At 48.1% G+C, this 24535-nt stretch overlaps 1 protein-coding gene across 2 annotated transcripts in view; it reads left to right on the top strand.

Annotated features, from left to right (window-relative positions):
- Positions 1–24535, top strand: part of C7H16orf70 (chromosome 7 C16orf70 homolog) — a 214550-nt gene continuing 190015 nt past the window's right edge. Inside the window, exons 1-2 of one of the 2 annotated variants that reach the window (XM_029608692.1) lie at positions 1–165; positions 3960–4092. In XM_029608692.1, the coding sequence (XP_029464552.1) occupies positions 4029–4092 (64 nt within the window). In that variant the 5' untranslated portion in view covers positions 1–165; positions 3960–4028. Of the gene's footprint in view, positions 166–3959; positions 4093–24535 lie in introns of those variants that run through there. The other variant, XM_029608693.1, reaches the window with a different exon arrangement.

Here is a 24535-nt window from a genome sequence, read left to right as displayed (position 1 = left end):
GAGCTGAAAGATTCCAGAGCTCGCCTGGTTCCCTGCCACCCCCCCCCCTGTGTACGTGACCGCGCAAGGCCAACCTCCCGGGCGGACGCTGAACCTTTTTCACTTACGGCAGCCGCAAAGCCCCTGCTTTTTTTCAGCAGTCAGAGCGACGGTCCCCCTGTAAAGGTAAGCACAGCTTAGCGGGGCGAAAGAAGGTGCTTATGCCAGGGCCTTTTGTTGTGTCTCGCCCGTTAACAGATGAGGGCAGAGAGCCGCCGCACTGTTGGATGATTTCCCCTGCCGCTTGTATGTTTCTCTCGGGTCTCAGAAAATTGGTGATACCGTGTTTCCCCCAGTGAAAAAATAAAATCATGTATTACATGGCTTGGGAGTCGTCATAAAATTGCAGGGATTCTGGTCTTTCGAGGAATTAAGAGCATTGTCTTTTAGCTGCTTCTACGGGGCAGTTTGTTTACTGAAGAAATGCAGTCAGGGTAACAAGTTCTCATGTATAGAGAACAAATAGAAGTGTCATTTTTCTTTGCTTTCACATTTTACATGTGAAACTCAAAGGTTATATTGAATTATACAATACTGGACTTTCGCAGTGTCAAAGGCACGAAAACTATTGATATCGTTTTCTGTGAAGATTTTATTGTCCCCGTTTTAATTTTGGCCCCACTTGCCTTAATCCTTCTTTTGTTCTCCCACCTCCCTCGCCAAAAAAAGTTTAACACTTGTTGGAGAGGCTTCCCCCCCCCCCCCCCCCAAAACAGCCTAATGGCTGCACCAAAGTCTGTTCCCCAGCCAGGGGAAAAGCCTCTCTTCCCTCTACAGCAAGAGAAGCGAAGACCCTCGCCGTTGTTGCGGCTGTGTTGAAAGGGGAGGGGCGAGGAGGATGTGGGAGAAGCCCGGCCGACGGATGGGCCCCCCTGCGAACAAAGACAGGGCAAGACCGATACAGTATCAGGGCAAACAGGTCACTGGGAGGCCTGGACAAGACGCAGAAGGGTCACTGAGAAACCCATAGGAAACAGCAGCACAACTAGCAAATACACAGACGAGGGAGGTCACTGAGGGCCTAAATAGGAAGGAGAAGACACAGAATACAGGCAGAAGGGAAGGCCCAAACAAGATAATGACAAGGCAAAATGCACAGACAGGAGAAATGACAAGGCAGGGCAGACAGGCTAGAAGGCCTAAACAGGGCAGGAGCTATACACAAAAGGGCAAGGTTATACAGGCAAGAGACAGGAGTACATTGTGAGGGAGGTTCTCTGGGGTTAAGACCCTGACCCCTGGCACAGCGAAGGGCGTTGAGAACAAACCTGCGGGGAAGAAGAGGAGGTAGGTGAAGCACTCCTCCTCCCCTCGCCACTCTTCTGGCCCCCTTCGCCCTCTTCCTTCCTTTTCAATACAACTGGGGATTCCGAGGAAGCATCCTCATCGTCTTCCCTTGCTTTCCTCAGAGAAAGGCGCCCGTGAGGCAGACCACCTGCACCGCTGGCACAGATGTGAAAGGTACTGCCACGGTCAATGCTGTCGCCGCCTCTACTGTCGTGACCACCACCCGGGGCCCTGCTACACTCTCTGCCATTACCCCTTCCATCATCCCCCAGCAACCAGGGCATCTTACGCGGCCGTGGCTGTGTCGGGAGTGAGAGCTGACAAAGGACCCGCACCACCGATGTTTCTTTATTCATAGGCAGCTGGGTCCTCCAGCCTCACCCTCAGGTGCAGCCTGCGCTGCCACATGCTGGCCTTGCTGAACCCACTTTGCTACAACTCCACTCTGGCCAAGGTGGTTGGGCCTAAACAGGTTGTAGCAGAGGGAGGATGGGATGGCAAGGCTGTCGTGTTTGTTCTGTCCCTCCAGATGGTCAGTAAGGCCGTTGAGGAGGGACTGGATATGGAGGGGGTTTTTCATCAAGTGGCGCTCATTGTGGGGCAGGGCACGAGGGTGGTGTTCTTGAATGTCCCACCGCACTTCCCGGATGCTCTCATCCGCCATCACCTTGGTGACCTGGGCAATTTCACAACCCCCTTGACGGCCCTCCCTGCTGGTACCGAGAAAGGGAGCTGGGGCATATCTCTTTCTGGAGGCAGGCCTGAATACGCTTGCCCGAGGGTGGAAGATGATTCTATCCCAGGGGGAGTCTCTTCAGGGTCTACTGGTTGACGGAAGAGGCTCGTTGTGTCTTCTGCAAGCTGGGGCACTCCCGCCAGTTGTGCCCCAGCCTCCTCTCCCAGACCATCCGGGAGAGAGTGGCGAGCCCCCCCCCCCCCCCCCCCGGCCCCTCCACCGGGCTGGCGGCGGCACCCTTGGGAGAACAGGTACCTCATTGCAGTAGTGCCCTCCCCCCCCCAGGCTCCTGGAGACGAAAAGCCACCCGCCCCCGTCCCACCGGAATAGCCAGGCTCCACCTCGCCCCCTCCCCAAACAGCTGCTCATCTCCCTACTGAGGAGGCCCGACCTGAGCCTGACTCCCCTCATGACTATGCGCCTCATCTTGAATCAGGGTGTGCAAGAGGGAGCGGGCATGTGCCAGGGCAGCTGGAACAGCTGGAGAAGGGAGCACCCCTGCCCTATGCCCTGCCCCGTGACCTCCGCCATGCCTTCCGAAGGGGGCACCAAGGACCTGTCAGCTGTTGCGGATGCTTTGCCGCAGCCACTCCCAAAACTCCCAGAAGATAGTGCCACAGAGCATGGTCACTCACATGGACCTAATTCTAGACTCTAGGGGCTGGGGCGACCAAAGGCTGCCCTGCCTGGTGAAAAACCATTTCTTCAGTGCCTCCTGGTGGGGGAAACAAAGACTGAAAGAAAAGGCTAGAAGAGCCTAGAACTAAGGCTGTTCAGGGTTTTTTGTTTTTTTTTAAAACAGTGTTTGGGAGAAAAAAGTCTGTCAGAGCTGTTATGGCCTGGGAGCTCCTGCATCACTCTGGTTGAGAGTGACCATGCTTCCTCGTCTGCACCTGAAAGATTCCTGATCTCTTTTCTGGTTTCCCGGCCCCCAGTGCATGATTGCACTAGGCCAGTCCCCGGGGTGCATGCTGAACCTTTTTCATTTACGGCAGCTACAAAGACCCATTTTTATTAAGCAGTCAGACCGATGATCTCTGCTCCCCCCCCCCCCCGTAAGGTAAGCGGCAGCTCAGCAGGGCGAAAGAAGGTGCTTATTCCAGGGCCTTTTGTCATGTCTCTCATGATAACAGTGAGGGCAGAGAGCCGCAGTGCTGTTGGTTGATTTCCTCTGTCGCTTTTCTCGGGTCTCAGAAAATTTGTGATTCTGGGTTTCCCCCCAGTGAAAAAAACTCATGTATTAAATTGCAGGGACTCGGGTCTTCTGAAGAGTTAAGAGCATTGCCTTTTAGCCATTTCTCAGAGGCAGTTTAATGAAGAAAGGCAGTCGGGGGAACAAGTACTTATGGTTAGAGAACAAACGGAAGTGTCATTTTTTTCTCTGCTTTCACATTTTACATACAAAACCCAAAGGTTATGTTGAATCATTCAGTGCTGGACTTTTGCAGTGTCATCATAGGCACAAAAACAATTGATATAGTTTTCTAGGAAGACTTTATTTCCCCCTTTTTTGGTTTGTTTTTGATATATGTTTACAGTCTCCCACCCCCACCCCCCCCCTTGGGGAGTTGGATTGTTTAAGGCTATGAAAAAACCCTTGCTGGGCCAATACAAGAATCTAGAATGAGCATCCAAGTCCTCATCGATTCTGTTAGATATCTGAAGAAGGAACCTATGTGGTTTTTAAACTTGATTGTCAATAACATCTTTGGATAATTTTTATGTTGGTCAAGTAAAAGGTTTAATTCCCTGAAAATCCTGTTTTTGCCAAGGCTAGTCCTGTTGTGAGAATTCTGCACTCTCTGAGGCTCAGGAGAAATTGTTAAAATGTGTCACTAATCCAACTTGGGTAGACAATTTTTATTTCTTTTTCTTTTTCTTCCCCCTTGTTCACCAGAACATAAATCCCATCTGCAAATATATTGAGAGCAACTGTTTCTAGTGGACCTTTGCTCTGGACACGCCAATGCTAGATCTGGAAGTGGTGCCGGAGCGGTCTCTGGGAAACGAACAATGGGAATTCACTTTAGGTAAAAAAAAAAAAAAAAAAATCCAAATTGTTTGTCTTACATGATTTTCAGTTTTCTTGTACACTTTTGTCAGAAAAGCAAGAGAGAATTTTTTTAAAACCAAAATCTCAGCTTCCTTGGAGTATCATCAAATTAATACAAAGGTAAATGTAACTGGGTTTTAAACTAGTTGTAAGTTTTAAGAGTTTTTGAAAACTGAATGTATTTTCAAAACTTTGTGACTGCAGAAATTGAAGTAAATATTGGAATAGCAAAGTTGAAATGTAGACATATGTTCAAGTTACATATACCTACTGAATCCTTTTTGTGAAAGTGGTTTGTTTATCCTTGCGTGAGTGCAATTGGTCATCTGTCCACCGCATATTAAACGATGAGGCACATCAGTGCCAGGATCACCTTTTCTGCTCCTGGGTAGATTGTCAGAATTCCATCCTCCTGCCCAGTTTCAGTGGCTGCTCCAGCGCAGTTGCTTTCTTTGGTGGCAAATACACAGCTGTGTCTCTGGTGGTGATGGCTGCAGCAAAGCATCCTCTCAACACCTACCCAGCATCCCCATCTTTATTGTCCACCCCTTGCCCAGAATCCCCCTTTTCTTCCTCTCACTCCTTCCTCTGCATCCCTCTCTCCCTTCCAATCAACTTTGTACCCTCCATCCTCCTCTCTCTCCTCCCCACTATCTGCCCTGTGTCCATTTCTTTGTTTCCCTCCCACTACTTGCCTTGCTCTGCTTCCTCTTTCTACCCCTCCATTCCTTGCCCAGCAGCATTTCTCTCCCAACCACCTGCTCTGTAGCAGCAGCCACCCCCTTTCTCTCTCTACCCACTTTTCCTTTCTTTTGCTCCCATTTCACCCTCTGTCCAGTGGCAGTTCCCTTCCCTCACCCCTTTCTTTCTGTCTCTCCTTCCTCCTATGTTCTTTGGGCTGCAGTGCTATAGATCTTTGTGCAGTGACAGCAACACTAGCTGCAGAAACTTAAAATCGGCATGGGGTCTGTGAGCCATTATGCATCCACAGACCCTGAGGCAACCCCGACCTTAGCTTATTCATTGCAGTATCCTGAAAACCTGTCTGCTTGAGGGTTCCCCAATACAGTTTGGGAAGTCAATTCCCTGGGTGCTTCAGTCTTATGTTCCCAACCCTTCCCCCCCCCCCCCCCCCCCCTTTCCAATTAATTTTCAGTCCTGTAGCCATCCCCCTAAGATTTTGATAATTAAACTTAGCAATCATTATGCTCCCACCACACTTTCCAGATCAAGCCTGTAAAATCATATAATGGAATATCATATCATGAGGATGAAATTCACCCTCGCTTAGTTGGATAAGTTAGGACTTATCCAGCTAAGTGGTGGTGGTTGAATATCAGGCCCTGTTGAATGGCTGCCTCTGAATTGGGTAACTAGTTATCTGGCTAAATAATTAGTAGGCAAAGTGGTGGGAGGAGCCGACTTAGGTAATAGCCACTGCTATTAATTGCATCAGTAGCATGGGATCTTCTTAGTGTTTGGGTAATTGCCAGATTCTTATGTGGCCTGGTTTGGCCTCTGTTGGAAACAGGATGCTGGGCTTGATGGACCCTTGTTCTGACCCAGCATGGCAATTTCTTATGGGTTCATTCAGCAGTGTGGCTGAGCTGCTGAACATACAGGCTAAGTTAGCTGGATAAGTTTATTTGGCTAACTAACTGAATACTGTGGCTGAATATTGCCTTCCATACTCTTAAATATTAAACTTTGTTTTGTAATACAATATATGTTTTAGAAATCGTCACCTAAAACTATCAATGAAAAGAAATTCATATTTCACAGCTTGATGGTAATCTCAAAAATAGCTGGCTGAGTTGGATGTTTCTACTAACTGCTCGCCACAGGTAAAAATAATCTGATTATGCTGTCACTTTGCTAACCATGCCACAAAGTTCCTTCATTACCAGATATTTTGGTTTTAAGTGACTATAAAGTCACTTAGAACCTATGTAGCCAACCTGCCGTATTAAAAAAGCATTAACTCCCAGAACTCAAACAGCAACAACCCTGAATGAAAAGGAAACAATGCAAATAATCCACCAGGCCCTAAAACACTAATATACCTTCCATTGGGAAAACAGAACAAGCTGGCCGCCTACAGATACCTCCACAAACAATATGCTAGCAGAATACTTCACCTTGGTTATAAATACAGAACACCGAGAATCACCAAATACAGAATAAAGAATCACAAATTAGAAATATGCCAACAAAAACTGAATTCTTTTTTTCTGCTATCCACTCCAGCTTCACCTCCCCCTCACCCCTCCAATTCCTGTTCCCTGCAGACAGGAAGGGGAGCAACTGGAGAGGAGGGGCTGGGATAAGGAGCAGAGAGCTGTTCTTCGCTTTGTCTGTTCCAGTCTCACTCCCCACTCCTCATCCTGTTCCTTGGCTGCTGCCTGGAAGGGGAAAGGCTGGAGCAGAAAGTAGAGGGCTATTCTCTTCTGTTTGAGATTTAGGGCATGGGCCAATAGTTGTGTCCATGGCTCGTGGGTGCTTCCCATGAACTGTGTGACTCACCTCCTCCCAGCATCTGTTTGGTAGGACGCTGCCATCAGCTTCAGCATGGCAGGATGCTGCCGGCTCTTCTAGCACGCAGGCCAACCTCACAACATTTGAAGGGCCCGTGGCTGGAAATCCTTGCGGCGCCCTTTGATGTTGTCATCAGCCTTCCCCTTCTTAAGCTGATCTCTGCCTTCCTGTGTCTCGTAGTGTGTGAGGCTACCTACTTTGTCCGTCCAGCCTGTTCCTGCCTCGTTTGCCCAGCTGGATCTCCTTACTGTCCTGCCTTCCTGCTCCTCGGATTGATATCTGGTTTTGACCTCTTGCTTGGACTTTCATTTTGCCTATCTGCTGCCCCCCTTCGACCCTAGCCTGCCCCTGGACTCCGCTACTTTGTCTACATCCAGAGACCCCTGCCTAAGTCCTGCCAGCTCTGGCACCCAAGGGCACAATTCGAGGGGAACGAGGGCTGGTATAGGTGAAGCCTCTACCCAGTCTCTATCTCACCAGGGTCTGCCTGATGGTAGTGGGAACCTGCGGGTAGAGCCAATCTCACCCCAGTCTAAGGGGCCACTGACACAACAATAATCTTCATGGGAGAGCCTTGTGTGCTTTTGCCCAAAGATAAAAGTATCCCTGCTGATGATGGCCCCTTATTGTTAGCAGAAAAGACCAAATGGCCCAGCCATTCTGCCCAGCAAGATTCTTATGGTAGTAACTGCCACTCTATGCAAGTTACCCCCCTGTATCTGTTAAGGGTAGTAACTGCTGCAGGTTACCCCCATATCTTATGTTAAGGACAGTAATACTTACAATCAAAACCAAACAACGGTCAAACTCATAACAAAATTACTGCTAGCAACATTTTTACATGGTGAGCAGCCTTCTTGATGATTTAATGCAGCTTGGAAGTGCTTTGCTTTAGGACTTGGCCATGGAAGCAGTCCTGTGCTGTATCCCTAATGTATCAGTACCCTGGACCATAAAAGTCAGGGGTCCAGCGTTGGCTGTCTTCAGAATCCAATACCTCTCTCCCCCTGTCAAAGTGAAGAGAAATGTTGGAGTTGCATCAAGGTTAATTGGTTATGGGAAGGTTGAGAGCCCCAGGAGGGGCCGCTGGGAGTGGGGGCTATTCTGTCAGCCAGCGGGATTCAAATTCGCGGCCCCAGGTGTTCAGAGCCAGAAGACTTATTGACAGCCACGAGGACACCCAGGGCAGCTGGGCCCTCTTGCTGCCTCCTAGTCAAAGCTATGAGGCTGGCTGAGTACTCAGTTTTAGACTTTCTCTGTGAACTCCAAAAATTAGTACACCTTGTTGTACGTTTTGTTAATCCTAAGATTTTCTGAACAGACAAAAATGTCTTCCAAGTCTTGAGTGAAAATGATATAGCAGAAAATAAAATTCTGATTCATAAGGCAGGTGCATTTCCTCAATTCTTTAGCTGATTCATGTGTTTGTTTTGCAGCTTCTCTTTAGATCATTTCCTGCAAGTCTCTGTTTTTACATTGTTTGTTTATTCTTCAACCAGTCTTACTAGGAAGCACCTAAAAGTGGCATATGACTCTTTCTCACACCCAGTACTTAGGTCAGGAGTCATTAGCTCTTTCACTGTGTGAAACCCTGAATTTCCTAGCATGTGGATAGATGAATTCAGAGCCAGTGGGTTATGCACCTCTGCCAGCAGATGGAGGCGGAGCAAACTGATGCATAGTATATATTTATTTTATTTAAAGTTTTTGGTTTTTTTACCGACATTCGTAGGTACATCATGCCGGTTTACATAGAACTAATATTTTCCTGCAGTGACAGCCTGCCAGTATTCTCTGTCTCCAGCAGATGGTGGACATGCATTTCCCTACTGGGGATTGCTTCAGATTTTAGAAGGAGAATTTTAAAAATAAAAGAAAAAGCTCTGCTTTTCTGTGATGATACCAAATGGTCCCTCCCCAGTTGAGAATTCCGGAGATGATTTCCATGATCCCTCAGATGAGTGCCTTGGTCCGCTAGCTGGTTTTTCAGCTGGCGTGGACTTAGCTGTTTGAATAGCTGAAAGGCAACGGGTGCAGGAAGCAGAGTGCGGATGTAATGGCATATCTCCCCTTTCCCCCACAGCTGGAGACTGCCTCTGTACTCAACCAGGAAGGGCTGAGCTCAGATAAGTTTAAAAAAAAAAAAAAAAAAAAAAGTCAGACAGTAGAGGGGTTGTGTAGGACTTCCTCCAGTCTCCGTGCTCGGCGTGTCACATTCTCTCTCCCATGGGGGTTGAAGGAACTGGGTAGCCTGGCGGGTTGAGCAGCCTGGCTGGGCTAGGCCCCACTGATAGGCTTTTCCTGTGTGCGGTAGGCCATGACAGCTTTTTCGCACACCTTTCTGCACGTTCTGGTGCCCTCTACAGGATTGTCAGTGTGCACAGTGCATCCGAATTGTGCATCCAGTTTCTTTTGGGCATGCTGCTTGTGCGCATATTCTAATGCGTATCGGTTGTGTGCACTGGTTTGGCGTGGTGATAGTGCTTAGTTTTGCAGCACATAGACTTGGGGTGCCTAACTTTTGTGCGCATAAATTGTGTGCTTAAATTTTTTTCAGCGAGAATTGGTTGGATGCACATCTTCAGACGCATGTTAATCGTACTGATGAACTAATGACGCCAGTGACTAAGAAACCTTTCTCTCTGTTGCCTGCCATATTCGGACATCTCAGCCGTGAGTGCCCTCTAACATTGCAGATAGCTTCCTGTTGTTCCCTGGTGACTTCTCTCTCAGGAAGTTGATGATTCTGGAGTGAGTTCCAGAGCAGTTATGGAACCTGCCACCACCTTTTAGTAGATGCGGGCTGCAAGTTGGTCCGTACCTTGGCTGAAGGAGTGGCTTCGGTAATAGCGGCCAGGCATAAATCATGGCTGCGAAATTGGTCGGCTGATGCATCCAAAGCTAATTTTACAAAATTGCCTTTTAAAGGCTCGCTCTTGTTTGGGAGTGAGTTGGAGAAACTGGCCAGTAAGTGGGACAAATCCTCGGTTGCCAGAGGTATGAGGGGTCATCTCAGGGGTTCGAAGGGGTTTTGTCCCAAAAGAGGTCCAAACGTTTGGAGGACTCTGCCTTTCAGCAGGTATCTTTTCATCCCAGACAGCTAAGCGAGGCATGGGCTTGGATGGTAGATCCTCCCAAGCCTCACAAAGAAGGTTTGCCGACCCACCCTTGGGAACAAGAGATAGGGGGACGCCTCTTTCTCTCTCATTAGAGCTGGGTTGAAATTGCATCGGATCATTGGGTCCTGGAGGTGATGGGAGAAGGATATGTGCTGGAATTTCACAGTGTTCCTCAGGACGTGTTCATGATGTTTCCTTGCCATTCCCTGCAGAAGAGGCAAGCAATGGAATATATGCTGTCAAGGCTTCTCAGTCTGAGGGCTGTGGTTCCAGTGCCTACATATCAAGAAAGTACAAGGCGATATTCCATGTATTTCGTTGTGCCCAAAAAGGAGGACTCCTTTCATCTTATCCTGGATCTCAAAGGAGTCAATTGTCATTTGCGGGTGACTCCTTTTAGCATGGAAACCTTGTGCTCTGTGATAATGACCACACAGTCAGGGGGAATTTATGACCTCCCTGGATCTGTCTGAGACCTAACCTACTTCCATATACCCATCTGATTGGAGCACCAAACGTTTGAGTTTCTTGGTGTTGGGGGTGCCATTATTAGTTTGGGGTTCTGCCTTTTGGTCTAGCTCCGCTTCCAGAACTTTTTCCAAGGCTATGTTGGTGGTGGTGGTGGCAGCAGAGTTGAGAGAGGATGAAATCTTAGTGCACCCATATTTGGACGACTGGCTGATTCGAGTCGAGTATCTGGAAGAGAGTTACCTGGTGACCCTCAGGGTGATCTCCCTGTTGCAGGAGCTTGGTTGGGTGGTCAGCCTAAGCAAGAGCAGTCTTCAACCATCTGTCATTGGAGTGTCTGGGTGTTTGGTTTGACACAAGGCAGAACAAAGTTTTCCTGCCAGACATTTGGATTGAGAAGTTGATGTCACAGGTGTGTCTTTTGCTGAACACTATACGCCCGACAGTGTGGTCTTATCTACGGGTACTAGGTTTGATGGCGGAAAACCTAGAGGTGGTGCCTTGGGCGAGAGCACATATGTGTCCTCTTCACCGCTCCCTGCTGTCTTGTTGGAACCCACAGGACTATTCGATTCAGCTCCACTTGCCAATGGAAATCTGCTCTCACCTCCAGTGGTGGTTGTAGGTAGATCATCTGAGAGAGGGAGTTTCCCTGAAATCACTGGACTGGTTGGTACTCACGACATGCGAGTCTTCAGGGTTGGGGGGGCTCACTGTCGGGAATTAATGGTGCAAAGATGCTGGAATACAGAAGAGTTTCTCTGGAGCATCAATCACCTGGAAGCCTGGGCGGTCCGGTTGGCATGCGGTCCGGTTGGCATGCTTGCAGTTCAGCAGCAGACTGCAGGGTTGAGCGATCTGAGTAATGTTGGACAACACAACGATGGCTTACATCAATTGGCAGGGAGGAACCAAGAGCCAGCAAGTGTCACAGGAAATAGACCAACAGGAAAAGATAACATAACAGCAGACTTTCTCAGCAGGGACAGTCTGGACCCGAGAGAGTGGCTATTGTTGGATGAGGCATTTCAGCTGATAGTGGCTCGCTGGGACCTGCTGGTGACTTCTCAATGCGAAGGTTCCTCGATTCTTCAGTTGCAGGAGAGATCCGAGGTCCTTGGGTATCAATGCTCTCATGCAGGTCTGGCTGGAAGACAAGCTACTGTATGCCTTTGCCCCGTGGCCCATGTTGGACAGAATAGTTTTCTGGGTCGAAGTCCACAGGGGGCTCTTGCTTGTTTCAGGGGCCAGGTGAATGTTGAATCCTTATTGGCTCATCCTGATGTGGCCCGTTTCTTGAAGGGAGTGAAACATCTTCGTCCTCCCTTGCGGTTACCGGATCCCTTGTGGAGTCTTAACCTGGTGTTGGATTTCTTGGCGGGCTCTAAATTTTGAGCACTGCATAGCCTTTCCTTGTGGTTATTGACCTTGAAAACAGTGTTCTTATGGCAATAAGTTCTGCGCATCGAATTTCCAAGCTGCAGGCCTTGTCTTGCTGGGAGCTGTTCCTTCGGGTGGCTCCAGGAGCGATACAGCTGTGTACTGTTCCTTTATTGTTACCTAAGGTGATCTTGGATTTTCACTTGAATCAGTCCATTTCCTTGCTGTCCTTAGCTACGGAAAGAGATGCGGAAAATATCGCCTGTTACATCCCTTGGATGTTGAGACATGTCGTGCGGTATCTGGAGGTTTCTAACCTTTCCGAAAGATGGATTGCCTGTTTATCCTTCGTGGTGGAGGAAAACAGGGTGAACCAGCTCTCGCAGGCTACGATAGCTTGCTGGATTAAGGAGGTAGTCACAGCCGTGTATGTGGATGCTGAAAAGCCGTTGCCTACTCAGGTTAGGACTCATTCCACTAGGGCTCAGGCAGTGTCATGGGCAGAGTTAGATTGCTGTTTCCTGTCGACATTTGCCGAGCTGTGTCGTGGTCCTCCTTACACACTTTTACCACTTATTATCATCTGGATGTGCAGGCCCGGGAGGACGCAGCCTATGCATGTGTGGTGTTGACAGGACTGCTGGCAGCTTCTCACCCTATTCGGGAGTAGCTTGGGTATGTCCCACTGGTCCTGAATCCATTTATCCACATTCTAGGAAATGAGAAATTACTACTTACCTGATAATTTCCTTTTCCTTAAAGTAGACAGATGGACTCGGCTTCCTGCCCTCCGCTGCTGTATCAGTGTGTGATGGTCCTCCTGTGTGGCTAGGTGTTCCAGGGGATTACTGGTAAGTGTTAATCCAGTCCCTAGGCTAGTGTTAATGTGCTTCTTTTCTGAGCTCAGTGTTTCAAGTTGGTGGAGTATTGAAGTGGTTGTTTTTTAATAAAGATTTTTGCTAGGCTGTCCACAGTTGCTTTTGAAGAGAATACTGGCAGGCTGATGTCACTGCTGGAGTTTATCTGCTGTGACATCAATTTTGCTCTGACTCGATCTGCTGGCAGAGGTGCATAACTCACTGGTCCTGAATCCATCTATCCACCTTAAGGATAAGGAAATTATCAGGTAAGTAGAATGAGAAATTACTAAACATTCTAACAACGAATGGAAGTCCAGAGCTTTCTTTGCCCAACATAAAGTTTACTTCAATCATACGAAACTATTCTTAGAAAGAAAGAACTCAGGCAGGCATGGATAATTCTGTCTCACTATATATTTGTTTAAAAAAAAAAGTGACATTTGAAATACCTTGCTGTGGTGGTGGTTTTATTGTGGGAAAACTAGTTGAGGGGGTCCCCAAATGTTTCAAGAAAGGAGGGCCACATTGGATATTTATTGCCGAGAGAGATGGGGAAGGACGGGACCCTTTGGAGTTTGCTGAGTGGGATGTTGAAGATACGAGTCATGTTTTGCATTTTCATTGATTTAAAATGGTCAGAAAGGACAAAGCAGGGATTAGGATTCTCAAGAGTGTCAGAAATTGGCAACTGTGATTCAAGCTCAGGAAACCTTCCCCTTGCATCTGCCCTCTGTATAGGGGTGTGGGTATGCATGTTTAGCATACTCTCTTCCTTCCCTCTCACTCACCCTCTGTTAGAACCTATGGTCCCCAGCTGCTTCCCTGTAGCCGTCCAACTTACTGGTGTCCAGCTACTTCTCCCTCTAGAATGCTGCCATTATGCGCACACAGACACGTTTACAACCGGGACCCACAGGTGGACACCTTAGGTGCATGCGCGCCAAAGTACGCATATAATATACGCACTGAGGCGGGAAACTACTACAGTCATCCTTGGATGACGTCACCTGCCTCTAGCTATTTAAACACGCTCAACCCTGTATTCCTTGCCTTGGCAACAGATCTCCTGGGTGATCTGCTCCTTACTGCATGTTGCTTCTCCCTTGCATTGTCTACCCTTCACCTAGATAAGGTTTGAGTGTGCTGGGGATGAGAAAGCTGTCGTGGTACATGTGGATACTTTGGACATAGGAAGCTATGGGAGGGAGGTTCTGGAAGCCAAATCTAGTATTTTAGGTAGAAAATTGCAATCCAGAACTTCCAGGGTAGCATTCTCTGAAATGTTCCCTATTACACGCATAGGATCCCAGAGGCAGGCAGAGCTCCAGACTCTCAATGTGTGGATGAGGCGATGGTGCATGGAAGTGGGCTTTAGATTTGTTAGGAACTGGACATCATTATGGAAAAGGAGGAGCCTATTCTGAAAGAATGGACTCCACCTTAACCAGGGTGGAACCCAGCTGCTGGCACTAATGTCTAAAAAGGGGGAGAGAGAGTAGCTTTTAAATTAGAACTTGGAGAAAATTGACAGTTGCTCAGCAGTGCATGGTTCGGAAGGAGGCATCTGGTTCTTTTTTTCTATCTGGTTGAGGGGTTAATATGTTCTTTGACCTGACATGGGTAGTGAAACATCCTCTTCCGATAACAAATGCAATCTTGCACATCTTCCGGGCTCTGCAAATTCTGAACTGCAAGCAGATTAGATGCGAGTGGTACCAGAGAACAAATGGGGTCTGGAGTTTCCAGGCGTAGTCTTTGTTCCATTAATTTTATTAAAGTAAAGTTTCTAATTGATGGAGATAGGGTATTATATCCTCTTCCACTCCTGTCAAAAATTCTATGCCTATAGCTGTTTAGGAAGCATAGCAGCTCCCTAGACTAAGACACTGGGAGTAAACCTGATATCCTGGAAAGGAGAGTTTGAAAGGTACCCTCCTTATCCTTGGACACCACAGAGGTAAAGAAATCTTTCACCAGCTCCACTATGTGTTGAAGATGAAGTTACTTGTTCTGATAGTAAAGGTGTTGAGTGATGCATTTTACCTTCTGGGCAACACTGCATTGACAGCACCAATGAGCCAAAGATTCTATGCTTTTTCAACCAGCTGTTTCGGCAGCTCCACAGAGTGGCATCTCTGTTGCATTCGTGCCTACTCTTGCCCTCGCTCCACCCTCTCTACCTCTGAGGCGACTTCCTTCGGATCTGATGGACAGTTGTGGCCGCGGCTTCTCCTCGCCGTTTCTTCCCGGAGTCCCCGGGCTGGCCTGATGCTGCGGATCCGCCATGTTCCTGATGACGTAGGGCGGGCGCGCGCGCACTCCGAAGTTTATACCAGCAAGGGCGCGAACCTCGGGGGCGTCCCGTCCCCCCCGTAGTGACGTCATCCACTTCCAACATAAAAGGTCTTTGCTTACGCTTACGAATCGAGTTAGCAAGGGATTGATTGCGGGGATCATCTCGACCCGCTTCATTCTCCGCTGCTCTGCCTCTTCGAACTTACCAGGGGTACCCGCTCCTCGGGGGCCCCGCTCTCTCCTCTTGTTTTCAGATTGCTAAGACGGGATCTGGTACTTGCTCCTCGAGGGCCTTCGTCCCGGAACGCTCAGAAGACTCCCTACTGCCTGGAAGCGATCGCAGACGTGAACATTTTGAGTTTCTATTCCAGTTGCATATAGGAAACGGTACTCGCTCTTCGAGGGCCCATGTTCCTAGAACTCTGAAGATTCTCTTCTGTCTAAGATGCTATCGTAGGTACGGAGATCATGAGTTATTGCAGATAGGAACCGGTACTCGCTTCTCAAGGGCCAATGTTCCTAAAACCCTCTGAAGACTCTCTTCTATTTCAGAAGTTATTTCATATACAGATATTGTGAGTTCTTATTTCAGTTTGCATATAGGAACCAGTACTAGCCTAAAGGCTCCTGTTCCTGAATATACTAACTATTCTCTATTGCCTAGAAACCATTACAGAGATAGATAACTGTGAGTCACCATCGCTCTCTCAGAGCTGTCCCTGGAACCAGATACTCTCTCCTCGAGGGCCTAACTCTCTCCAGCTACTGAGCCTTCATATTAATCTATGTGAGTGTATCATCTATTTCTGGTTATGTATCCAACATTCCCTGTCTACTCACTATCTATGAGTCTCTCTCTACAGCTCAGCAAACCCGGAGATAGCAGTTCCAGGATCTGAGGGACTTCAGCCCTGCCGGGCACATCAGCTCACTACTGCCACCTCTGGTGGTTCTACTTCCAGTCTAATAAAGAACTATCAGTGTCTGTCTCCATACCCAAGCCTAGCCGGTGGTCCCTCTCATGATATCCTCCTGAGGGCGCTGTCATGTGCCATCGGCCCAAGGATTCACCATTCTACATTAGAGTGCTCATCTCTCACACTTCAAGAGCTGAGTACAACAAACTGCTACCTTGCAGTCTACACTCAACTGTTGCTAACATCTCCTTCCTCAGGAACTGTATTTTTTTTTTTTTTTTTGCTTGGGACATTGTCTTTCTTAAAAGTATTGGGGCAAAGTTAACTATTTGGGAATATTATTTAGTGTGTTTGTGCTTTAATAGTCAGTAAGACAGTGAATAAACAAGTTAGACTGTTTGTATTTTTAAATAGTCAGTCAATAAGGCAGCTAGTAAGCAGTAGGAAGTAGAGTGTTTTGTATTTAAAAAAAAAAAAAAAGTAGCCAGAAGCTAGAAATAAGCTAGGAGCAGTGTATACCTAAGTAAAAAGGTTGAAAAGTTCAGTCCAGTTATTCACCTTGGAAAGGTGTTGAGGTAGTGTGACTTGGTTTGAATAGATACCAACATTTGTTAATCAAGAGAGCAGTGAGTCACTCTGGCTGACTAACTGAAGTTAGACTGTTTGTAATTCCCAACCCCCCCCCCCCACCCCCAGCTCATCCTTTAATTTATAGGCAGGTGCCACTTTTATTAAAAAAAACAAAACAAAAACAAACCAACAACAACAAAAACTTTGAGAATTTGATCAGACCCCTGTAGGCCACTACCAGACATAAAGGGAAATTCACTAATACATTTAAAGGACGTTAATTAGACACATTCCTATTCCCATAGCAACCTAAAACTTAACTAGGTACTGATTAAAATTGAGATTAAGGCAGCAGTCCAGCAGCAAGAGGGGGGCTTCCCAGTCTTTTGCATCGAGTGTCACATGTATGAATTTTTACCCACCGGTGAGAAGTTGTACATGTGCATGCAATGCAAAGAGCTCCTGGCTCTCCGAGAACAAGTCCGATCTCTGGAGGCTAGAGTGGCAGACCTGGAGGAGCTGAGACTGACAGAGAGGTATATAGATGAGACCTTCAGGGACATAGTAGCCAAGTCCCAACATCAGGCTGGCAGCCCTGGTGCTGCCTTGGAGGAAGAAGGTCTCATGATTGGAGAGCATCAACCTGGTGTAGCAAGGACCTGCTCTCCAGGTGATGCATTGTCCCTTCGCACCGAGGATATCTCTGTCTAATTCCGCCAACAGTGTTAATTACCAGCCCTGTGGATCTTTAATTTCTCGTTTAATCTTCAAGTGAGAACTCTTGTGAACAAGAATTGCCACTCACACTAACCTTTTATCCACCCTCCCCTTTCCGCAAGTGAAGTAAGATCAAAGACAATGCCAATGATCTCTTCTCCAACCTCCATCCACCTCGAAGAACCACTCCCTCTGGTATCATCCCCTAGCCATTCCACAGATTGAAGAACATAAGCAAAAACACATCGCCAGAAATGTTCCGTATACTCCTTAAGAAAGAAAAATACTCCACCATCCTAATGAAAGCAAAACCCAAGTCTAGTTCTTATGCAAAGGCATGAACTCTATGTTCCAGGTATAGAGCAATCCCTCAAACTCCAGTAGATTAACCCTTCATGCAGACTTCCACGGTGGAAAAATCGCTTAGTCCCAGTCGCAGGAACACTGATGAGAAACACATACCAAACATAACCAGGAACCATCATCTTCACATTCTGGTCAATATGAACAGAGCAGGTTTAAAACTCTGTGGTATCCTCTGCATTCCCGGTACAAAGATTCCACACAGTCACTCTAAAATCTGAACATACTCAGTTGTGTAAACAGACTGACAAATCACAACAGATGAGTTGCAGTTAGCGAGATTTTTTCGGTGACCTGGTGGCTTTGAAATTGTCTGCCAACTTTTTTGCTTCCTTCAATTGGAGTAGGCATATACCTTTGAGCAGGGTAACCCTGAGTTTCCCTGGATACATCAATGTAAAACACCGGCCAAGTGCATGCAGGCATGAGCATACCAGCAAAAATTATTTTCTCTCTGACAAAAGTTTAACAGAGTAATTTTGAAAACAAGAACATTCTTATCATACTTTAGTTTTCACCCTGTTTGCAGTACCTTCAGAATCTCTATCTTATAGGCAAAGTCCACGATTCTACGATTACCACTCACAGCCTATCCAAATGATGGGCTTGTTCAATGCGTAACGGGCCACGTATCAGCAGAAGGCCTAGTTCATTCACCAGCCAGGACTCCATAAATTGAATCAGTTCCTTATCTTCAAGTGATTCAGGTAACTCTACGAACTTAAATTATTATGGGGAGAGCAATTTTCTAGCTGTTCCTCTTGCCTCCGCCATATTAATGTTGACTTAGTTATCCGATATCCGTTGTTCAAGGTCTCCGAAACGCGTTTCATAGGCTGTCATACGGCATTTACTTCTTCCAACTTATCCACTATCTTTCTAAATTCCGGGTCATGAGCGTCTACCACTGCTGCTTTCAACTCCACGATCGCTAACTCATGTATCACTGCCGCCTCCAATGGTTTGGAGTGGCCACCATATTCCCGTTTCCTAGCTTAGGCCTTTCTATTTCTTTTTGCTAAGCGAGACGACCTACCTTTGTTACTGCTCAAGAGGATATTAGATGAATTTGTGGCTCGCTTTGCAACTAAAATCAAGCTAGGGGGACAGGATGGAGGTGGATTTAGTGGAGAAGATGATTGGAGGAAAGTGAATAACATCTCACCTTTACCTTTACCCAGTGCATCTCCTAGATAATCCATTTAAAGCTTACCAGGTACGATCTGTGGCCATTTCTATCACTCATTTATGCAAAGTGCTTTTCAAAGATATATGCAAACTTGCCATGTGGTCATCTTTATATTTTCACGTTTCACTACTGCCTGGTTAATTTAACACATCGGGCAGTGCAGTTGGAAAGGCAGTGCTACATAATGTACTCTCAAAGTAGTCGACTCTCCACAGTGGGGACCGGGTTGCTTACTAAGTAACAGCTCTGCTGCAGTCCTTAGCTTGGGACTCCCCACAGATCATGGCAAATTCAGCCTGCTTATTTATGAAAAAAACAAGTTTGCTTACTGTAAATGATTTCCGTAGCTACTAGATGACTTAGCCATGAGATGCCCACCCTCCTCCGTGGGGAGACAACTACTCATCTAGTTTAGCTTTGAAACTGACTGAGGAAGCTCTGAGGCAATGCCTGTGTGGGAACTCCTACACATGCTCAGAGTTCACAGTTCTATTAGCTTGGAGAGATGAGTCCATTCAGTGCCACCAGATGACGTCACACATACATCATGGCTAATTCATCCTGCTGTCTATTGAAAATACCATTTACAGTAAACAAACTAGCATTACCTGAATTTACCATGTAGCAGGGGTAACTTTCTGCTTCAATATTGACTCCATATCTTAATATTTGTAAGAATAAAATACTTTTAAACCATTCCTTCTCTGAAGGGAGATTCAGGGAATTCAGTTGGGGCATGCTTCAAATTTACTGAAAAACAGTAAATAAAGGTTCTGATTACCTTTTATTTTACATCTTTATTGAAAAAAAGAGCTATACAATACAAACTGGAACAAGTACACAATTGTTTTATTTGTACACCAGGCCCATCACGTGGAAACAAACTTCAACTTTTTCTATCCTTTTTACAGTTTTCTTCCCCTCAAATAAACTGTCTCTCCATCAAACCCCCCCCCCCCCTCACCTAAGCTCTTCCCTGCCTATCCCTTTCCCCATCCATCCCCTAACCTCCTCTCACTATCCCCATCCCTTACCCTCCCCCATGCACTAGCTCTAGCCCCAACAAGCTGCCAGAAGGGATTCTTGGCTCAACTCTCCCACTCCATAAACCCCAAATTACCATGAGCAGCAAAATGCTATCAGTCTCTGCTCTAAAAAAAAAAAAATTGTCATGCTGCAGACATGTGAAGACAAACTTTGTATATAGCTGTTTCATACAGTCAAAAGGTTCTGTGCTGCCAAAAGTCAGCAAAGCACATATTTTCCATCTGCATTTGGTGAAATATATTACATCAGTGCCCGAAAGATGGTTGAATTAGCATCATCCAAGCTGTCAGAATGACCTTCTTCCCTAATAAAAGGCTTTGCAAGCCAGCACTTGCTCTCCCCTGCCTCTGATGTGTAATGTGGAAATCTCATCAAACGACAGCCTCCATTTTAAGTACAATGATCTGCCCACGGTACCCTCAAGAAAGTCTGTGATTTTCTGCCAAAAAAATTTGTATCAGAGGACATGTACAAAATATGTGTGAAAGAGCCCACTGTCTTTCCATGCTTGAGACAAATGGATTCTGTTAATTTAGCCTTATAGGCTATGTCTGGGGGAATATAGGCCCTATGATGAAATTTTATAATAGATAGCTCTCAGGGCCATGTTGCCGGTCAGCTGTCTAAGCGTCTTAAAACAGTCCTGAAGCCTCTGAGGCACAGGACCAACTCCCAGCACCAGAAAGCCGAGAGATCAGTGAGAGAATCCTGCTGAAGGGTTTTGTACAGCCCAGAACTGTTACCTTCTCCAACGTCTCTACTAAGAAAAGATCCTCAATTTTTGTAGCATCTCTTAAATAACTATGGGAATGGTCTATAGAACAGGTATAGTGTCTCAACTGTAAGTATGCAAAGAAATCAGTATTGTTTAAAGACATTTCTGATGGTGATGGAATCTCTAGCATCCCATTCCTCTTTCAATGTTGATGAAAATTCTAGAAGTGCGGGATCCATAGTTACACAGTATCACTAGTAGAGTAAGGAGCTATGTCTTGAATACCCTAGAGGTTTGTTGATTATTTGAGGCTAATTGTGTTGAATTGCCTATTATACAACACAATACTGGGTTGGGTTGGGGGGGGGGGGAGTACGGGGTAATTCTGAAGGGATATGCCCTATTGTATTCTGAATGGGCTTGATGTACCAAGCTTATTATATGATATGTTTGTTTTTCTTTTTGTTATGGGGGGTTGAAAATTGAAATTGAACATCTTTATGTTTCTGTATTGTATATGTTCTTAAGGTGTTAATAAATATTTCACATTAAAAAAAAAATTTCTCCTGCAATTTGTAACAATTTGCAACTGACCTGCCTCACCAGGCCCCCACCTGCAATGATCTGCCTTCATCGTGGTGGGCCTCAGGATGCTGCCAATATCATTCCTTCCTTGGATTCTCCTAGGCATGCATGCCAATGTTTCAAGATCTCGTGGCAGGAACAGGGATCCCTATTTTAAAGGCCAACTTGGCGCTGCATCAGCACCTCAGCAGTAGGTTCCCCTACCTAGCCTGTAGTGTGTGTTGCTACTTTGCTTCCTGACCTGCACTTTGTCACCAGTCCAGCTCTTTGTCCTGCCTGTCCTGCTTCTTGCCTCGCCTTGACCCAGTCTGTGCCTAGTCTGTTCTGGTTCTTGTCTCTCTTGCATTTTCCTTTCTGACTGACTCTTGGTTCTGAACTTTGTTTGGATTCTGATTTCTGATCTCCGCCTGCCCGGTCCATTTCTGGATTCTGATGTTAATTAAGATTTGCCCAATATGGCATTTTGCCATATTGGGTCAGACCAAGGTCCATCAAGCCTAGCATCCTGTTTCCGACAGTGGCCAATCCAAGTCACAAGTACCTGGCATTTACCTAAATATTAATTTCCTGGCGTGTAGCCAGATGGACTCAGGACAAATGGGATAGTATCCGCGTGCTAGCAGTTGGAGACGGATCTGACGTCAGCACAGGGGCGTGTATATATCCCCACAGGAAGCGCAGCTGTTCAGTAATTTCCGTCTCCAAAGCAGTTTGGAGTGCCTGCACGCTGGTTCAGCGTGCTTTCCAAGACTACTTTCATTTTTGTTTTCTTCTCTTCTAGATTCTACTTTACCTTCAACACCTTTTTGAGCCCCGCGCTCCTCAGGGGCCGTTCTGGCCGTGCCCCCCAGTTGAGCTTCCCGGGGTGACTGCCGTGGTCCCCCGGAGGTGTAAGTCCTCGGTTCAGCCGAGGCCCTCGCTCCCGGCGTGGACGAGGTAGCGGGTGCAGTGCCTCAACCGCGGCGGTGAAAGGTATCGGCCCTTTCCCCTCGCAGCCGGAGACCGCCTGTGATCCTGCCCGGCAGCGCTGAAGATTTGGTACGGCGTACGTCTCTTCACCCAGGTCTCCGCTATCTAGAGGACCGGCGGCGTGGCAAGCCGTGGAGGACGCCATTTGTGGCCTTACTCAGGTATTCCGCGCCTGTAATGGGCGCGGCTTTTATTTATTTTTTTCTTTTTTTTCCTCCTTGTTCTTGCTTCTTGGCTGCCACTGTGAGTATGTGCCGCATATTGCTGCTGTATGTCTATTGACTGCCCTTAGGTGTATATTGCTACCTGCTTCGTATTGTGCGGCTGTTTTTTCAGCGCCTATTGCTGCCGCTTACTATTGCTATTGTGCGCTTGTTTTGCTCAGCGCCTATTGCTGCCGCTTCCTATTGCTATTGTGCGCTTGTTTTGCTCAGCGCCTATTGCTGCCGCTTCCTATTGCTATTGTGCGCTTGTTTTGCTCAGCGCCTATTGCTGCCGCTTCCTATTGCTATTGTGCGCTTGTTTTGCTCAGCGCCTATTGCTGCCGCTTCCTATTGCTATTGTGCGCTTGCTCTATTCAGCGCCTATTGCTGCCGCATCCTATTGCTATTGTGCGCCTGTTCTAGCCTGCGCCTATTGCTGCCGCATAGGAAGCGCACGCTTGCTATATTCTGCTCATGGATCAGCTCGCAGCCGCGGCCGCAGCTGCGCCGCCACTTGCCCTAGACGTTTCAGCTCTGGGCCTCTGCTCCGCGTGCCACCTTCGTGCCACGCGCGGTACTGACCCCGACTCCCTGTGTACCCAATGTGCGGCGGCCGGGGGACCCTCCGGCCAGGACCAATCTCAGCCGCAGTTTTTTGATAGTTCACCTGCGGCTACCCCGGATTTGGGAGGCGGTCTCGACCGCTCGGGAATCCCGGGGATCTGGTACCCCGGCGTTTTGAGGCGGCTTCCATTTCCTGGGTGGATCTTTTTCAGGGAATTCATGCCTTTGTCCAGATGCAGACGGCTTCGCGTCCTGCCCCTACGGTCCTTGCTGCGCCTGTTCTTCCGGCGGTTGCTGCGGTTCCTGCGGGGGCGGCGTCTCCGGCGCATACTGCGGCTGCCGCCATGATGGCAGCCTCTAGGGATCCGGTTCCGGGTCCCTCGCAGCCTTCTCGGGAGCGGGACCTCCCGCTATTGGACAGTCCCGATCACTCGGACCTGGAGGTTTCACTGGACGAGTCCGAACTCCCGGACGAAGGGGACCTCCCCCCGGGGATTGCGCCATACCGGACTATGCGGCGCTTTTTCCCTAAGGAGGACCTCTCGGACCTCGTGTCTCAGTGTCTGGCGGAGTTGGAGATCACTGGACCCAGTGCTTCGATTCCTTCTGCGCAGAACCCCCTGCTGGAAGGTCTTCGTCCTACAGCCCGCCATTTTCCTTTCTTGCAGGCAGCTCAGCAACTCATTGATTTGGAATGGGCAGCACCGGCGGCCTCCTTTCAAGGGGGCCGGGCCCTGAAAGGCATGTACCCATTGGCACCGGCTCTCCAGGACCTCCTGGCATGCCCTCAGGTGGACGCCTTAATTAGCGCTGTGGTCAAGCGCACTACCATTCCTGTGGAAGGGGGTTTGGCCCTCAGGGAGCCCCAGGCCAGGCGGATGGACGCCATTCTGAAGCAAAATTTTGAGGTGGCAGCTCTTTCTTTGCGGATTGCGGCCTGTTGCACGGTGGTCACTCGTACCTGCTTGTCTCAGGTCCGGAACAACGCTCCGGCGGCTGACATGGAGCCCGCTCTTTCCTTCCTCACCGATGCCGCATCGGATTTGGTTCGAACCACGGCTAAGGGGATCTCGTCTTCCGTGGCCGCCAGGAGACACCTATGGATCCAGCCATGGTCCGCTGATGCCCCTTCCAAGTCTCGCCTCACCAAATTGCCTTTTCAGGGCTCGTTTCTGTTTGGCAGTGACCTTGATAAGCTTGTCGCTTCCTGGGGTGCCTCTCCTGTGCCTCGCCTACCAGAAGACCGGTCCAGGAGGGGACAGCGCTCCGGTCCCCGGCCCTCCAGGGGCAGGGGTTCACAGCGATTTGTTCCATATAGAGGGCGCTACCAGACGCCACGTCCTCCGGCCAGGAATCAGCCCTTTCGGTCCAGGCTGCGCAGACGGGGAAACGGGCCGGGCGGGGGTCCCGGTCGCATCCCACAATGAGAATTTGCCGATTCATCTGGGGGACGAAGCCATAGGGGGCAGGTTGACCCTCTTCTACCCCAGATGGGTCGAGATCACGTCGGACCAGTGGGTCCTCGCAGTTATCCGAGAGGGGTATTATCTGGACTTTCATCATCTTCCTCCGGACAAGTTTGTGGAGTCTTCATGTTCCCCGCTCAAGAAGGCAGCATTGGCGGCCACCCTGACGAGGCTCCTGACCTTGAACGCCATCCTCCCAGTGCCTGCCTGGGAAGTGAATTCTGGACACTATTCCATTTATTTCATAGTACCCAAGAAAGGGGGCACTTTTCGGCCTGTGCTGGACCTCAAATCCCTCAATCGGTACTTACGGGTGCCGAGGTTTCGCATGGAAACTCTGCGCTCCGTCAAAGCCGCAGTCCAGCCCGGAGAGTTCCTCACGGCTTTAGACCTGTCCGAGGCCTATCTTCATATTCCGATACATCCGGATCATCAGCGCTTCCTCCGCTTCAAGGTTC

This window comes from Rhinatrema bivittatum, chromosome 7, assembly GCF_901001135.1.
Source record: "Rhinatrema bivittatum chromosome 7, aRhiBiv1.1, whole genome shotgun sequence".
Taxonomy (NCBI): domain Eukaryota; kingdom Metazoa; phylum Chordata; class Amphibia; order Gymnophiona; family Rhinatrematidae; genus Rhinatrema; species Rhinatrema bivittatum.
This window is presented reverse-complemented; position numbering and strand designations above follow the sequence as displayed.